The sequence below is a fragment of the Phocoena sinus genome, chromosome 2 (genome assembly GCF_008692025.1).
Source record: "Phocoena sinus isolate mPhoSin1 chromosome 2, mPhoSin1.pri, whole genome shotgun sequence".
Lineage (NCBI taxonomy): Eukaryota > Metazoa > Chordata > Mammalia > Artiodactyla > Phocoenidae > Phocoena > Phocoena sinus.
This window is the reverse complement of record NC_045764.1, coordinates 52,114,800-52,132,862: the sequence shown is the minus strand read 5'-3', so window position 1 is coordinate 52,132,862 and position 18,063 is coordinate 52,114,800. Positions and strand designations below refer to the sequence as shown.

General features: G+C 48.5%; 1 protein-coding gene across 4 annotated transcripts in view; it reads right to left on the bottom strand.

The window, feature by feature from the left end:
* The window catches only part of LRRK1 (leucine rich repeat kinase 1), a 127,551-nt gene that overhangs the window by 29,277 nt on the left and 80,211 nt on the right, over nt 1-18,063 (bottom strand). For 2 of the 4 annotated variants that reach the window (XM_032622973.1, XM_032622976.1), the window contains exons 13-22: nt 13,617-13,746; nt 12,864-13,036; nt 12,218-12,432; nt 9,817-9,981; nt 9,138-9,310; nt 7,919-8,039; nt 7,502-7,661; nt 6,835-7,111; nt 3,510-3,681; nt 994-1,157 (exon numbers count right to left, since the gene is read on the bottom strand). In XM_032622973.1, the coding sequence (XP_032478864.1) occupies nt 994-1,157; nt 3,510-3,681; nt 6,835-7,111; nt 7,502-7,661; nt 7,919-8,039; nt 9,138-9,310; nt 9,817-9,981; nt 12,218-12,432; nt 12,864-13,036; nt 13,617-13,746 (1,750 nt within the window). The remainder of the gene's footprint in view (nt 1-993; nt 1,158-3,509; nt 3,682-6,834; nt 7,112-7,501; nt 7,662-7,918; nt 8,040-9,137; nt 9,311-9,816; nt 9,982-12,217; nt 12,433-12,863; nt 13,037-13,616; nt 13,747-18,063) is intronic. The other 2 variants (XM_032622974.1, XM_032622975.1) reach the window with 1 other exon arrangement.

Here is an 18,063-nt window from a genome sequence, read left to right as displayed (position 1 = left end):
AGAAACAAAAAGGGGTCCATTATTATCAGCTGTGAAGGGCCCTGGTTTAATCTCCTTGCCTTCAGGGTGAGGGTGCAACCCCCAGGGACCACCCCCTCTGCAGGGGCCCAGGCAGGACTGTCAGAGGAGGCTCCTGCGTTTGTGTACTTACATGCATGGCCCTGCCTTGTCCCCCCGCTGTCCCCAAAATGGTGAAGCGGACACAATGAGGACTGCAGGAGGGGACGCTCAGGCTGGGATCTGACCCTTAGGTGTGACCCTGGGGAAGGTTTTTCCATCTGAACCACAGGCTTCTCATCTGCCAAGTGGCAACTGTGAGCTTTAAGTGGGAACATCTATATGAAAGCACCAGGCACCAAGAGTGGCCCAAATCAGGCCCTCAAAAAGGTTACTTTCCCCTTTTCCCCTCCCTTCTCACAGAGCTGAAAAAAATATTTTTAAAAACTAATTGTAAGTATGAAATAATCTTGTATGTACTAAACTAAACCTGATTAAAAATCAGTTACTAACCTGTTGAGCTGACTTTATCTCTCTCTCTCAAAAAAAAAAGAAGAGGAAAAAGGAGCTAAGGTAGGTACTGTGGGGTACAGGCTGGGGAACCAGTGTCATCACCTGGGGCATCATCTCTTAGGACAAGGGGGTTGTGCTGGATGGCTGCAAGGCCCCTGTAGGTCCCACCTGTGACTAGGGGGTGCTAGATACTCTCACCCCTGAGCTCAGTGGCCACCCACTTCCCTCCAGTGCTGGGCTGTGGTCACCACACCCTCCTTTGCCTTTCCTGTTCTGTAAGGGGAGAGAGGAAGGGGTGAGAAGGTGGGGAAGCTCTGGGACATTTGCTGAGAGTTTCCTACTTCTAGCAAGCTTCCATGATGACCTGCCCTTGGGAACAGAACTCTGGACATCAAGTGGACAGTCTCCCGGCGGAGGATGCCCTGGGGCCCATTTCTGCAGCACCGTGGTGACCCAGGCAGGTGAGCTCCCAAATGTTCCTACCTGAGGTAGCCCCCATCAAAAGTGACCAGGAGCCCTTCCTGCCAATAGATGGTCTGATTTCTTTTCACTCTGAATGTGCTGCAGCGATTTCTCTGGTTTCCTGTAAAACTGTAAATGGTGACCTTCCTGTGCCTGCTTTTAGTATTCTTCTTGTTTTCAAAAAGCTGAAAGACAGAGAAAAGACCCTACTTAAGTAGGCCGGGCTCCTCGCTGGCCCTGGGCAGAGCTGTGAAGAGGCTGTCCTGGCCCCATTGTGATAAAGGACCACCGTCCATCTTCCCACCCCCTCCCTCCTGCACCGCTCATCCTGCTGCCAAATGAAATGCTGCATTATCTTGAGGGGGTCTCCAGGATACTCTGGGAACACATGTTCCCTAAAAGATTGAAAACAGGATTTTCTTTTTCAAATCTTTTCCCTCCCTGATTTTACAAGCAAAAAGTTACCTTAGAAAATATGGAAAATACAGAAAAATATAAGAGAGAAAATAAAATACCAACTTAACACATAGATCATGAAAATTTTGGTATATTTTATTCCAGGCTTTTTTCCTATCTACCTGTATGTTTATAAAACAGCTGAGGTCATATTTTGTAATTTTTTATTTCTAAATGTCTAATTGTGTATACTTTAAAAAACTTTGCTTTTCCTATGTCGTTAAAAACTCATAAAATTCATTTTTCTAAAGCTCAATATTTTATTAAGTATAGTAATTTGCTGAATCATTCTCTTCTTTGGACTTTTAGGTTGGTTCCAATCTTTTGCTCTTTCAGATAAGCCAGATGAACATGAAAAACCACAGAGCTCTCTCTGATTTCAAATGATTTCTGTAGTTCAGATTTATAGCAGTAGTATTATTGGGTCAAAGGGTTTGAACATTTTCAGGCTCTGGATGCCTAGTGAGGAATCGCTTTCAAGGTGAATAGGCTGTATATTCACTGACCATGGTGTGTGAACTGTCCTGATTCTGGGGCTGGCTGTTAGCTCTCTGCTAATTTGATAGGTGCCAAGTGGTATCTTATCAATGCTTGAATTTGCATGCCTTTGATACTTCTGAGACTGAACTCCTTTTCCTCATCTGAACTTCAACAGGACTTCTTTCCTAATTCTGAGTGAGGGATGCTGCCAGGAAGGGCGCCTGCCTCCACACCCGGCTGGGCCCACACCCCGCCAGCCACGGAGCCCACTTGGAAGCTCAGGCCTCACACGATGCTGGTGCTTGGTGACCTTCCACTTAGAACGTGGCAGGAGGAAGAGTTCAAAGGGAGGGAAGAGTGACCCATGCACCCACTCCTTCCATCTGTCAGTGCACCCAACTGTGTTGCTAACAAGTCTCCCTCCCGTTAACATGAGCTGTGAGAGAAAATGCCAAAGAATTTTCAGGCTCTTCCATTTACTTTTGAACATTTCAGTAAAATGGGAAGATCAAAGAATATCTTTACTTAATACAAGAAGTTTAATTCCATAAAGGCCTTATAAATAGAACATGGCAAAAGCAAACTCATACTGAGTTTTATGTCAATTATTCAACAGTCCTGGCTTATGTCAGGGGTTCTCACACTGTAAAGTAAGTTACAATTCGCTGGAAGGTTTGTGAAGAACAGAGCCCTGGGCTCCATCCTGGAGTTTCTGATGCAGCAGGTCTGGGGCAGGCCTGAGAATTTGCACTTCTAACAAGTTCCCAGGTGAGGCTGATTCTGCTGGCCCAGGAACCCCACTTTGAGAACCACCACTCTAGCCAAGCACTATTTCCATATTATTGTCTTGCATGAAATGAATGTTGACTGACAGCCGGGACTTCCTTCAACACAACACCAGGTGAACCCACAGAAAAGAATTCCTTGGGTTAGGTCTTCACTGCTCCCAGACCAAGTTAAAGTTCTATGCCAGTGGTTCTCAAGCTTGACTGGACAGTGGAGTCACCTGGAGAGCTTTAAAAAATACTGATCCCTGGCTGCCACACCCACAGATTCTGACTTAGTGGTCTGTGTCTGTGTCTGGTCTGTGTCTGTTAGAGCTCCCTAGGGGAGTCTAGTCACAGCCTGAATGGTAAAGCCATGATTCTGAGGCCATGGTTCTCGAGGTGTGGTCCCTGACCAGCAGCATCACCTGGGGCAGTGGTTGGATAAACAGATTCTTGAGTCCCAGTCCATAGCCACGGAGCCAGAACCCGAGTGGGGCCTAACTGTCTGTGTTCTAACAAGCCCCCCAGGGGATGTTGATGTTGGTTAGATTAGAACCCTAATGGGATATTCTGTCCAAGCCAGCTAGGCACTGATTTGGTATTCACAGAATGATTCAAATGGGTCTGTGGCTTAGAGGAGAGAAGGCAGCCATGCTGTACTGGCCTCCGGGCCCTAAGTCAGCAGATTTGCTGCAGGAGAAGGGTCTTCAGCCAGGCTCCTCCAGCAAGGGGCATCTCCCTCCTTCCCTTCCTCCCTCCCTCCCTCCCACCAGGGCACAGTTGCAAGTGCCTCGCCTGCAAGCAAAAACTGCCCCATGCAGAAAATGCAACTACCTGAAGGTCCATCTCAGCCAAGCTGATCAGCATCCGTGCTATAAACCTTTGCCAGAAGCCAACTGGAACGAAGCTCATCTTAAACACCCTCTGAATGGTGTTGGCTGTGGGATGCCGCATGCCGTGGGTGTCCAGGCCAGGTTTGGATGGAAGAAGATGTGGCAGGAGATAGCTGAAACATACCAAAGGGGGCTGGTGAACCAGGGGCCTGAGCTCTGCTGCAGGGCCCTGACCCCAGCAGATGGACTGGCCTGGGGCAGGCTCTGCTGAAACAGCTCAGGCTGCCCGGTGCCTTCCTCCCAGGGCCTTGGAATCTTATTTTTAGATAGAGGGGGTAGTTTATATGCTTCGAATAAATGCTCCAAAAGATAATGAAGATAGGCACAGTGAATCTGTTTATTGACGTCTCTAAGATAGAGACTAGAATACGGCTAAGGGAAGACGTGGAAACATCTGTGGCCATAAACAGACACAGCAAATAGTAGTTAATTCTCTGTAAACTAGGTTGCGACTGGGGAGTCACTTAAAATTAACTTTGGATGGTGAAGGAAAAACAAATACAGCTGCACAGTTCTAAGGACAATGTAGATATTGGGGTCAGAGAAATGTTTTTGGCCTTAGAAGCTATTTATTGTTCTTGACCAGTTGAAACAATACAGTTGCCTTAAACGTTCGAATGAGGTTGTTTGTGCAAAAGAGCGATGTTTTATGAGAGCACTCTTACTCATAAAAGCGCTGAATCACAGTGTCAGTAAGCCATTCATGACTGATCATTTGGAAACAGCTGAAACAGGGGAGGTCCCTCTAAGATTTCCCTGACAACCAGCATCTTCTGTGTGCCCTGGAGCTAAGGCGGCCTTGGGCAGAGCCTTGGATGTGCCCTTTTCTTAAAGGTTTGCCTTCAGCTCTCCTAATCCTTTAAAAATACATCAGTTTAGGTCCTATAAAACGTCTTTAGAACTTTCTGAAAGGAAGCGCTGAAAGTATTGTAGAAGGAAAATTCAGTGACAGCCTGGTGGGCAGGGCACCCAGGGATGGATCCTGGCTCTGTCTTCAGCACACAGCTTAAGCTCATTGCGATTCTGCTTCCCTGACATGGGAAGAGAATGGATACTGACCTCAAAGGGTTAGAGAAGGATGGACAGGGGGTAGATGGTGAAGTTTTTGGTCCTTTTCAGCCATTACAGGTCTTGGGTGAAAGGACCTTCTCAACTACTCCAGCTAGAGTGCCTCTCTCCACAGCCAGGTGCTCTCCAACAGATGCCCTGATTTAGTCCTTTAAGTTCTGAGAAGTCCTTCTTTATCTCTCTGACCTCTCCAAATAGGCAGCTCTCGTCAGTGCCCAGTGTGATTTATCCTGCTTCTTCTGCCTGCATCATGCTCAGCTTGGATCTCCCGGGAACCCCTACACTGCCTGTGTGCTGCAGCTTCCTGCTTCTTTCTACCTGGCAGGTGTCCCCCGGGCAAGGGGAGGGAGCACGCTCTGCACCCAGGTGCCCCAGTATGCAGCACACAGAGCAGGTGCTCAATATTTTTGAAGGCAGAGGAGACTTAGAAGCCAGCATGGCAAGTGAAGAGATTTAAACTGACTGGCAATGGAAGCCCTGCTCAAGGTGAGCGGAGCCCTGGGAGACCACTGGCACCTCCTTAAAAGTGATCACTGGTAGGGCAAGGCTGTCCCAGGGGAAGAGCCTGGGGAATTAAGAGGTGAGTTCTTCATGTGCCTGTTGAACATTAAGTCTGTGAAGACCTGGGCACTGCGGAGCCGGCTCACACTATGCCCCTGAGGTTGTCTCAGCAGTCGGGCAGGAGCCTTCCCTGAGTGCTGAGAGCCAGCGAGTCCCCGCTGGAAGGTACACAAACACTCAGAAGTGTAGGGAGGTTCAGAAATGCCCTGAAGGTTTTCCCAGGGACTGGAGGCTTTCAGGGCTGCAGTTGAAAACCATGCTCTAAAAGGAGCAGCAAATGCCTTTGTTTTTGTTGATAGTGTCTTCGACCATATAAAACCTTATGGTGCGAGGAGCTGGAACTCCTTGTCCCTGGGGCACAAGGGAACGATTATACCTGTGCTAAGATGGAAAATGCTCGGACACTCCTGACTTTAGATGGAACCAGACAATATTGGCTACGAGCACTTAACACAAAGATGGAAACAATAACAGTACTGATAATCCTTTATGTCCTTGAAGCTCACAGGTGCAGGAGACACTTCTCATAGTTTACATGTATTATCAAATTTAATCCTCATAATGACTATAATACTAGTAGATAATAGTATTATTCCCATTTTACAGATGAGAAAAGAAAGGAGGTTGGGACTTGTTTTTACATAGTGCTAATATCTCCTTATTCCTCTAATCTGTTGATAAAATAACCAGAAAATTGTCAGCTTCTGGCACTGTTGTAAACTCACAGGCTGCTTCACTGTGTGCTTTTTCATGGGCCAAAGTCAAGGATACACCTGGGCCATGGTGTGAGGGATCATGTGGGTTTTGAATTCCTCTTTGGGGTTTCTCTTTTTAGGACTCAATCTTGGCCGTCATGAAGCTGGAACAGGAAGAACTGAGGCCCCCTCCCATAGTCATAAGACCAAGTGGAAATCTCAGAGAGAGATGGCCCAGGGCTGGCTCCCAGGAGACCCAGTCTGTGCTGATGGAATTGCTGGGCTGGCCACACAGGGTCCAGGGCAGCTCCCTGGGAGTCTCCTGTGGGCATCCCCCCAGAGCTCTGGGGTTGAGGGGCAGGGTGGTGACAAGTTCTATGACAGATGAATGGAAAAAGTCTGTGGATTTGGCATCCTGGCTACTGCCTCAGGGCCAACATCAGCATCAGACCCAGGAAATGGCTGAAACTGAAATTAGGGCAAGGAGGCCCTGAGAACCAAGCTGGTTTAGGTCAGAGCATCATCAGATTTAACCCACATGCCCCTCCAGCCCCTGCTCTCCCTGCATTTTGAAGCTGGGCTGTATAATTAGCACACACATCTTTGTCACTTACTTCATTTTTATTCATCAAATAACCAAGCAATCAACTTCCCAAAGCGTGAACTTCCCAAAGTTACCTTTAATGCCATTGCCATTCTTGCATGTTTTCCTACACCTTTTCAATAAATGGATTTCTTTGAACCCCCTGAAAAGAGACATCCAAGGCACAGGAAGGAGCAGCAAGCCGGGGGACTGGCCAAGCCCACACCCTGCTGCCCCAGCCCAGGCAGGCAGGTCATTATCATGGCCCATCCCTGGAAATCTTGCTCGAGCCACCAGTGGTCCCAGCCCTAATTCCTTCCTCTAGGGAGCAACCGGCACAGCCCAGTCCGTGGCCTCACCTGTCGTTGGCAACGGGCAGGGCTATCTCAAATTTCGCCAGGAACTGGAAGTACTGCTCTTCTGTCTGCTTCGTGAAGCCGGTCCCAACCAGCAGCATCCTGAGGTCCTCCGCCCTGATCACCCCATTCTTGGCCACCGACCTGGAGCCCTTGATGTTGAAGATCCTCTGCAGACATTCAGACAACCAAATGGGGTCGAGGAAGTAGAGGTTCCTCAGGCCGTGGCTGGTGTCCGGGAAGTGGAGCAGGGTGCCGGTTTCAATGAGGAAGCTGATGGCTGCTCAGGGGAGGGGATGAGGGAACAGTGTCAAACAAAGGGCAAAAGGGACTCTGGGTGACCTCCTCCTAAGGGGGCCAGCTTACAGATTCTTCTTAGGAAGCAACCAACACTCCCAACACATGGGGCCCTTCACATGTTCTCAAGAGGCATCTTGTAACTATTGCCAATGTGCTGATCTCCATTATTCATGGATTCCATCTTTGCAAATTCACTTACTCGTTAAAATTGATTTGTAACCCAAAATTGATACCTGAAGTGTCTTTGCAGTCATTTGCAGACATGCGCAGAGTGGTGAAAAATTTGAGTGCCCCTCCCCAGGGCCCTGTGCCTGTGCCTGCTGGTACCCACCTGATTCCCTCTCCCTGCCCACCCTCCCAGCCCACCCACCGGACTGTAGGTCCTCGTAGTCTTTGATGTCATTGCCAGGTATCTGTTCTACCAGCTGCTCCAGCTGCCTGTCCGTCAGGTACTGCACATCATCGCTCAGGCCGCGGCGCTGCTGCTCTGCCAGCACGGCCTCCTGGAGGCTCAGGTAGCTCCTGGGTATCTGGGACAAGTGGGAAAGGCTGGGCCCTCAGGTGTGCCCAGTCAGCCTGGTTCGCCTGCCACCCTCCAGAGGACTGAGTAGGTGGAATGCTTCCTGTCACTGTCCCACCCCTCCCTTCCCCCAAGAAACTGCTCACATGGGGACCACACACTATATACAGCACATGTGTTTTACAGTAGAAAGAGAGAGGGAGGTACAGTTCCCCTGACACATGGGAAGCAGGCCCCTCTGGCTTCAAGGGGATGAGAGGTACCCACCAGCCTCCCCGCGAGTCGTTGGCAGCCAATGGTGCTGCCCACGTCTTTCATGCTGCACGTGACGTGGAAAATGAGCTGCCGCAGCCCTTCCTGACCTTCCAGGCTCTTACAGGAAAGTTCGCTGTGAGTGCAAAAAAGAACCGTGCTTATTCATCATACCTCCCCTCTCTGACAAGTACTGCAATGCCTCTGTTTTCCTAAGTGTTTCGTCCCAAACACAAGTTGAGAAAACTCATGAGAGATAGACACAGAAATTTAATGAGGCCTTACTTGATGCAAAGCATGGTGCTGGGGGCACCACAATGTGCTGCTTTAGTCTGTCTTCCCAATGTGCCCACTTTACAGAGGAGGAAAGTGAGGCATGCAGGCACAAGGTGACTCCCAAGGACACAAGCTGGAAAGGAGCAGGCTTGGGTGGGACTCAGGTTTCTGACCCAGAGCCAGCACTCCTATCATCGCAGGCCCCAGGGCGCATTCTCAAGGGCACTCGAGGAATTCCTAAAAGCCCCATCCTGTACTCTGAGCCACATGGCATGTCTCCAGGCTGACCCATGCAGCAATGTCCATGGCACTTCACCCAGAGCGAGGGAACCCAAGAGCCACTAGGGTAGCAGTCAGAGAACACTTACTAGCTGAGCCTCAGTTTCATAATCTTCAAAGTGGGCACAACAATCTCCATAACCTGCAGAGCTGTCGTGAGAATCCAAGGACAGGAGTGGGAGAATCAACATGCCCAGGACACTGGTCCCACCAGCACTGGCCCATCCTGAATCCCACCCTGTGGCCCTCCCCCATCTCAGCCCCTCTGGACCACTCAGACACACTGGGAGGACCAGGACCACACCTGGGGTCTGTTCTTGATCAATGATCAACAAATGTGATGGGTGGTATTTGAGTTTCTATCTCGTAGTCCCACTGGGGCCGTGCACACTTAGCACTGGCCCTGGGGGTGGGGAGACTTGGACAGGAAGCACAGAGAGTGTCTCCAGGCCCTGCCCTGCAGATCCTCTGGCAGCTCCTCACCCTCCCTAGGGCTGCATCTGCTCTGGGGGCCCAGCTGCCACCCTTCACCCTGGACAGGGCAACAGAGGAGCACAGCCCCTGCCTCAGGAGCCCTCTGCAGGCAGAGCAGGCGTCCCCAGGGAGACGGACAAGTGAGGGGCAGGCAGCCACAGCCCCGCAACAGGTGGGGACGAGCAGGATGCCATGGGACACTCACTGTAGGTGTTTGAAGGTGATGTCCGGGAAGCCGGTGGCCCTGGACCCAGAGGGTGAGCGGCAGAGCGCCAGCACATAGGCGCGCAGCGTGGCGATTCTCTCCACGCGGAATTTGGTTTCGATTAAGTCCAGGTGTGTTCCCACCACTAGCACCACGGCGTTTGGGGCCTTAGCCTGTGAGAGAGAGTCTGGCTGGGGACGGGAACAATTCCCTAGGTGGTGGATGTGCCAACCCTGTACGGCCTGGCCCTCAACCATCACCCCGCTGCACCCCGCACTCCTCTCTGAGAACCTCGAGGGCCTGCCACGCACTAGGGGGTGTGTGAGGGCCTGTGACACTCCCTGGGGCCTCCATCTCTGATCCCTTCAGACAGCGCCCCAGCTTCTGGCCCACGTCACCTTTCCACTGGAAGAGGGGAGCCCCATTCCCCTCCTGGGTCCACGATGTGGGGCTCTTAAATTTAAGGAAGCAGAAAAGTACAAGAGCACCATCAACCATGTGGCCCAGGAGGGTTTTAAGTGCTTCACAGTGACCTGCGATTCTGGGGCCTCGTGACAGCCCAGCAAAGTGCAAAGCATTTCTCCCTAACCATTTCCTTTTTTCCTTTTTCCCCCTGAGAAGCAGCGGGGCCCCTGCAATGTCCTGAGGACTGAGAGCTGAAGGGCTGGCACCCCCTCACCTCGATGTTGAGAAGCCAGAACTGAAGGTTGGCCACAGCCTCCTCCCCCAGTGCCAGGTTCCAAACCACCACATACAGGGCCTTGTCTGTGAAGAAGCACTGGTTGACCGTGGCCATGCTGGCGGGGCCACCGATGTCCCAGACGTTGAACTCCACAGACTCAACCTACTTGAGCAACAAGGCAGCAACAGGGAGACATTTTAGCAACCAGAGTTTTAGTCAATCAAATTGAGATAACTGATCACTCTGAACATTGTACATGGGGGCCTGGTAAAGGCACAGCCGTGGAAAAGCACAGCCTGTCCTGTTTTTCTCAGGAACCAGCCATCTGAGGGAGGGAAGGGGGTCCAGCGGTTCGGAGGTGGGCTTCTAGGGGCTTCCATCTACTGCTATGGGAGCAGGGGGTCCTGGAAGGCTGTGTCCCGTGGGCAGAGGTGTCTGCAGAACGTCGGAGGGCACTGAATGCCTCCATCTCAGCTGCAGACAGTTAGGAGACATCCTGCCAGAGGAAGCCAGGGGCTGACGGCAGTGCTCACACCAAGGCTTAACCTCCATCCGAGTGAGGGCAAGGCCAAGCAGACAGGCCTCTGAACTGTGCAGGTCAGAGGGCAGTGCCCACCAAGGATGATGGGAAATGGCCCTGATGTGGGAATCTAACAAAAGATTAGTTGTTGGGCTCCGGGGAAAGGCTGTGTAAATGGTGGTTTCTCTATCGTTTTATGAGGTCAGGGTCTGGCCCAAGTAGCTAAGGCTGCACTTTTCTGTGGCAAAGAATCGTTCCCACCATGCTGCAGTTTGGACTCCAAGACACAGCGTGCTGACCTGCTTTTTTGGTGTAAAGATGAAAATGGACAGCTGTTCTAAACTGGCTGAAGGCCCAGCCACACAGAGAATTATGGAATTCAGTGTTCACAAGATCAGGTGGTTGTCCTTCAATGAAAGGGGTGGGGAGAAACTTGAATGATGGCAGAAAGGAAGTGGGGGCAGCCGAAGGTCAGGAAAAGTGGAAATACTAATTCACCCCTCAGACCTCAGACAGCTATTTGCTTAAGAACTGCTGGAAGAAAGTGATGTGGAATAACTGCTTAAAAAAGCAGGAGAGGGGCTTCCCTGGTGGCGCAGTGGTTGAGAGTCCGCCTGCCGATGCAGGGGACACGGGTTCGTGCCCCGGTCTGGGAGGATCCCACATGCCGCGGAGCGGCTGGGCCCGTGAGCCATGGCCGCTGAGCCTGCGCGTCCGGAGCCTGTCCTCCGCAGCGGGAGAGGCCACAACAGTGAGAGGCCCGCGTAACGCATAAAAAAAAAAAAAAAAAAAAAAAAAAAAAAAAAAAAAAAAAAGCAGGAGAGAATCCAGATTCTGGTTACTTTTGAGAACCTTTGGACATGCGTTAGCTAGGTTCACTCCTGGGGTGTTCTGGGGAAGGGGGCAGGGCTGGTGTTAATTATCTGGCCCTAATGGGCAGATCTCCATACTCTAGAGAACTAGTTTCTGAGTCCATATTAAAATATACATTCAGCTTAAATGTTTCGTGACTCAAATTGGATTTCCCTGACTTCAAGTGATTTTGTGTGAAAGACTGCAATAAAACTGATCTCTAGCTGGCCCTGTGCTGGGGGCTGTGGGGAAAATCATGCAGCCTCTGGCCTCAAGTTCGCTGAGTTTTCCACAAATAGCCTCCTTGCACCTGTATCGCTGTGCGGCTACGTATACCCACAAATACGGCAACAGGTAAGGGAGGCATCATTGGCATGTATTCACCCCCTGTGCCGGGAGAAATAGCTCAGACCTGTGCTATAGTCCATCCCACCAATATTCCACAGGCTCTTTTCTCTGATTCAAGTGCAAAACAATTTTCATTTGTCTAATACTGGATGAAAAACAGGATGATTAATAGGTTCATTGAAGGACTCATTTTATATAGGGCTTAGAAACTAGACCTTTCAGAACTTGGGGTGAAAGCAGGTTTTGAGGAGGACAGTGCATTCATGCCAGGGCTGCCTTCTCAGCCTTCCTGTTAGGGGCAGGTATTAGTATATCTCACTCCTACTGCAGTAGTTCATTCTCAGCCCTGGGGAGGGGCCCCGTCCCAGGCCATCTGAATCACAGTCTTTGGGGCCTGGGCACTGCTGTCTTTAAAAGCTCATCAAAGCAGTCTAACCGTCAGCCAGGGTTGGCCTGGAACCTCAGCTTAGCTATAACAGAAAAACTACAAGGACACGTTAAGAAATTATTCACTGCCCTTGGCAGGAGCTGGTTTGAAACACACACAGTGACCCCTGCAAATATCCTGGGCCTCAGATACCAGGCTGAGAAAATCCTGGGCTCTCTGGAGAGGAGAGAGAAGGGGCCCTGGAAGCTCCCTCCCTCCCACAGGGACTCTGCACGCCAACCATCCTTGACCTTGGCTCTCGAGCCAGCCGGCCTCTGGAGCTCCCACTTGGTGGTCCTGATGGTGGCCTCGCTGTGCACCACCTGGGGGGCCCTCCCCGTCTGTAAGATCTCCAGGAGGGTGGACTTGCCCTGACGCGGAGGACCCACGATGATCATCTTCATCTGCTTACACTTCTCCGCTTTCCGCAGCTGAGCACGCAGATAAGACAGCACTGCTTTGGGGCCTGTGCAAAACCACAGTTGGGGAGGGTGGATGCTGCTGCTGACATATAGGTGGGAACATGCTCACATCTCTTGAGAAACAAAGTCCTATCTGGAAATAACACTTTCTGTGTGTTCTAATTGGGTGAGTTGAGAGGGCACTTTTGGGTCTATGGAGGGAAGGCGTGATATGAATCACCCCAAAAGTGAAGTCTAAAAGTCAAGGATCTAAAGACAGCATCCTTGCTGCTACAGGTCATAGCTGGTTTGATCACGTGGTCAATTGCAATACAATGGTCCACAGCAACCATTGAGTTCTGGATAACTTTACAGCATCTTCCCAAACACGGGAGCCAGAGGTGGGCTCCACAGGTCCCCCAGCTGTTTCCACCCCAGGTCCTTAACAACTGGACTTGAGTGCCTTTTCGAGGGGGTGACGCTGAGGAAGCCCTACCTTCTTTTCTAATCTCTGCAGGCACATTGCTGACGTTCAGGTCTTCAATGTCCAACTGCCAGAGGTTGCCCAGTTGCCCCAGCTCAGGAGGGAGCTCTCGGAGGCCAGGATTGCTGAGGGCACACACACACCATGGGAGAACACACACACAGCAGCCCATCAGCCTCTGGGTCCTGTGGGGGCCACTGACAGTCTATACCCCAAGCCCAACATCTTGGGCCCTGATTTCAAGTGTTCCATTTAAATACTAATTCCAAAGCCTTTCTCCCTGGGAAGTCAGTGGTACAAATGGCAGCTTTGTCTTCTGCAAATCCCCATGGCTTAGAACGGGGTCCCCTCCCCCAACTTTCCCATCTTTTCTATCATTTACACTATCCTAAGGATGATCACTGCCTCTTCTTGACAAGGCAATGTAACCTGAATTATTTTATATTTTCATCAAGTTTTGCACACTGTCTGAATCCCCCAGCAGTGCTTGGCAGTAGGAACTTAGTAAATGAAAGGATGGATGATTGAGGAGTTCTTCTCATTATAAATGAGTGAAATAGCAAAGAAGGCATCATTGAATAACTACCTCTGCCTTCCCTTCCCTCGCCTCTTTGACTAAGCCTGGCTCTGAAAATCCAACTGCTACTTCTTGGTACATAGGTGGATTATTCTCCCTGGCTTCCGTGTCCTCAGGTGGTTTACACAAGGACATTCTGCTTCCCTGGGCCAGAAGAGCCAGTGCAACTGCTCTGGCTGTGTACTTACTTTCCCATGTAGAGTTCTGATAAGCTCTTCAGTTGGCAAACCGAGGGTGGGACTGCATCCAGGTGGTTGTCATTCAGACAAAGAACTTCCAAAGACTCACTTAGGAAGGCAGGAAATTCCAGCACACATGCTGCAAAGAAATGGCAAAGCAGACTGTACATTTGAAAAATAATTCTGGACCATCACAGTGTTGGAGGTGTATAAACTGGTACAACCTCTGGAGGGCACTTTTGACAAGTCTATCAGAATAAGGTGCTCATCTCATGGACCCAGGGATTCTAATTCCAGGAAACAGTCCTACAGACATCCTGGCACGTATGGCAAAGATGTGAGAACAAGCACACTCAGTGGCACACTTTGTAACAGTAAAGGTAGAAGACAGCTTATATGTCCACCCACAGGGAGTTGGTTAAATGAGTAATGGGATTATATACAACTATTACAAAGCACAGGGCAGGTCTACATGTATGGGTATGAAGAGATACTCAAGAGCTATTGGTAAATCAAAAAAGCAAGGTGTGGAATTAGGTATCTAGAAGGCTTAACTTGTGTACCACAAAACATATGCAAACACGAGATCAAACACCCTCCCATGAATTTAGGTATGTTATATGCATGTGTGCATACACCTTACAATGCACATATGCATGCTATATGATGTTGTGTGTATGTGCACACACCACACATGCATGCATGTGTTACATGAAGTTACGTGCATATACACATATGTGCACATATGTATGGTATATGATGTTATGTGCACACACCACAATGCACACATGCATGCACATGTCATATGAAGTTATGTGCATGCACATATGTTATAAGGTGTTATAGGCATGTGTACACATACCACACATGCACAACCATATGTATACATTGCATGCTGTTATAGGCATGTGTAAACATACCACAAATACACATATGTGGTGTATATGTTATAATGTATGTCAGACACAAACACAGTTGCTACCACAGACACACGAAATTCCATAGTTTGCTCTGGAGAAGGGAATTACTAGTGTAATGGAGCAGGACCCTATGGGGCCTTCCCAGAACAGACCCTCCCAACCCCATGTCCTCCTCCTGCCTCTTGTTGGTAGAAAAATTGTAGCCTCTTAGGCTTCCCCAAGTTCTAAAGAGTACATTTCATCAGAGAAGTTGAGAAAATGCAGAAAGAAAGGAAAACAGTTAAGCAAGACAAAATAATAGTTTAGCTATTAGACAAAGTCAAGGATCTTTAGTTCCTCCTCAAGAGCTATAGATAATATTCTGAGCCATGTCCTTTGAGCAGTTATGCAGATACTGAATCCCCCACCAGGTGGAAGAAGTTAACTGTGTGCTGCCCACAAGCACACAGTCCCCAGACCAGTTGGAACCAGAAGGTTGATGATGTTGACTCCCAATTACCTCACCACCAACCAATCAAGAGAATGTCCACGAGCTGATCACACACCCCATAATCCCCCTCCCTCACCCTGTCTTTAGAAACCTTTCCCTGAAAGCCTTTGGGGAGTTCAGGCCTTTTGAGCACTAGCTGCCTTGACTCCTTGCTTGGTGCCTGCAATAAACACTGCACTTTTCCTTCACTAAAACCTGGTGTCAGTAGATTGGCTTTACTGTATGTGGGCGAGTGGACCTGAGTTTGTTTTGGTAACACTAGGAGACTGAATATTCACTCCATGCCTTTGGTGCAGTTCAGAAATTTTGTTTACCATATACATGTATTACTTTGTCAATTAAAAAAGCTAGTTAACTGAAAAATAATAATGTGAGCTTGGTTTTTATGCTTCCTAGGATGGCATTCTCTGAAAAACAAGTCAACTCTCTAGTATATTTAAGTGATTTCATTAATTAGGCTAATTACGAGATTACTATTAAAATCACACCAAATTTGCTGTTTCCACAGCACCAGTGTGTGAGTTGAGAAAGAATGTGGGGAGAGTTTGGAAACCGATGGGAATCAGAGGGTTGGATTGCAGCAGAATCTCTGAAGTTCCTTTTCCTTTCTCCTAAGGCAGGGAGAGCACACCCCTGAGGGTCCCTTTCAGCTCAAATTCAAGGTAAAACAACTGCCTCAAAGCCCTCTCAGCCGGTTCTCTGCCAGACACATGAGATAGAGAAGCTAGAATTCTTTTGCAGGGCTGAAACGACGTTCCTCTGCCCTTGATCACAGCTCCTCCCTTAACTCTGGCTTTTCTCCACACATGTAGCTGCAGTCTCAATGGTAATGGGGTAACCTGGTATCAGAGAATGTTCTGGGAGAGACGATAGCAGAATACAGATATTGGCGCCTGGAAAATTTGCCCAGCTAGTGCCACGTGAATGGCCCCTATGGAAATAAATGTGTAACAGACTTTTAAAGACAGCTTTGTACTAGTCCTTGTTCTACAAGAAAAATGTTCAAAAAGAGTTTTTTTTTTTTCAGTGAAAAAGAATGATCAACTTCAGCCCTAATTCCCATGGAAAGAACATCAAGAATAAGAAAGGCTCACTTTCTTCCCAGAACACACGTTCTGAATACATGGCTTCTGTGCTTTCCAATTTTAAAGTTTCACCTTGGTGTTTATGAAGCCTCTTTAAGTAACGGATGGATGGAATAAAGGACTTATACTGCAAACAGAGGCAACACCTGACACAGACCTCCTGTCCCAGAATGGAAACTCTGGAAACTCGGCTGGGCAGAGCACAGCTCAAGGTATTTATGAGCCGTAATTATTTATTCATAAACTATTTATGACTCAGCTGGTCTGAATTTTACTGTAAAAATGGCTGTCCAAATTATTTTTGGACAAGGCCACTGTGCCAACATGACTACTTGAATGTACATAAATCTACCTGGAGTTTTACTATCCATCTGCAAACAAGTATAGATAATCCCTTACCCGAGGTCAACAGCCTAAGAGAATAACCCCGCTGAGGAAAAGCGTTTGCAGCGGGTCTCTCCTTTTCACCAGGTGTGGGCCTCAACTTTCTACTCAAAATTGAAAAAATCAAGAGGCTTTTGTCATGTGCCAACAGCACAGCACCATCCATCTCTGCCAGGGAAACTCCCAGAGGTGTGGCCCCTCCCCTAGCTCCAGACACATTCCTGCGGGCCACCAGCAGGGTCTCCAGAACACAGGTACATGTTTCTGTCCCACTTTTCACTGTGTGCCTCTGGCCTTGCACTCTGGCAGTTTCAAGAGAAAGTGGCTGGTCCTGCAGGGTGCTGGGCACACCTCCTCGTGCACATCTCTATGCTCTGCATTTCTAGACTGGAGACACCTTTCTAGTCAACTGCAACCCCTGAGGCTTGACCCACAGCGATGGAAGTGTGGCTGAGATCCACACTAGCAGCTCTTTTCGTGCCTACCCTCCTGTTTGGGCATCCATGAGAAAAAAGTGTTTGCTTCTCCTTCCTTCCAAGTGAAATCCCTGTGTCTGGACTCAATTTACAAAGTCTTAAGGCCCTTTGTTTTGAAAAGGATCAGTTATGAAATTCCAGATTGCATTTCCCTAGTAGCAAGGTTAAGGGCCTTTCCTTTCTTTCTGGGCCATCTGGACTTCCTTTTCTGTGAACTGTTGATATCCATTGCCCAGTTTCTGCCTATTGGGTTTGACTTTAAAAAAAAAAATCAATTTGTAAGCCATCTTTGTGTATTAGGGACTGAAGCCAATTTATGTTGCAACAATTTTTGTTGCAAATATTTCCTCTCAGTCTGTTTGTGTTATGACTTTGTTTATGACGCCTTTTACTGAACAAAGTTTTTCCATTTTTACAACACCCAAGATTTTGCTCTTTTTTTAATGACTTCTGGATTTCCCACCTAGCTTTTAAAGGTTTTCCCATATTATACATTTATTCTCTTAAATGTTATTTTTCTTTTATGCTTCAAGCTAACATCCACATGGGGATGTTTGTAACTGATGTAAGGTAGGGCATCTAGTGCTGTGCTTTCCCCCCTTTCAGCTGGACAAGCAGTTATACCAGCACTATTTATTGAAACAATAAAACATTCTTTTTCCCACTAAATTGAAATGCCACCTTTATCATGTATTAAATTCCTATATTAGGTCTATTTTTGGACTCTGTTCCACTGATGATGTGTTACTTTTTCAATCCTATGTAAAAACACTCTTACATGACTGGTATATGCATATCATATGTATACAGTAGTTCATCAAAAAAGGGCATCAGGTAGGCAGACTACTTAGTTCACCTCCTGCAAATGTGTCTTGGCCTCTGTGGCATTTCTTATCCCCATCTCACACCATCTATACTCAAAGAGCACTTGTCAATATAGATAGATCAAGCTGAAGAAAAAAGTTATATTACACTTAAAACAACCTAAATATTTGTTCCAGTTCTATGGGACAGTATCCAGAGGGATATATCTGTGAGTGTTGTTGGCTTTAGAACTCCTGGTTTTCAGGTTAAAAAAGAGGGCTGGTGACTGAACTTGAG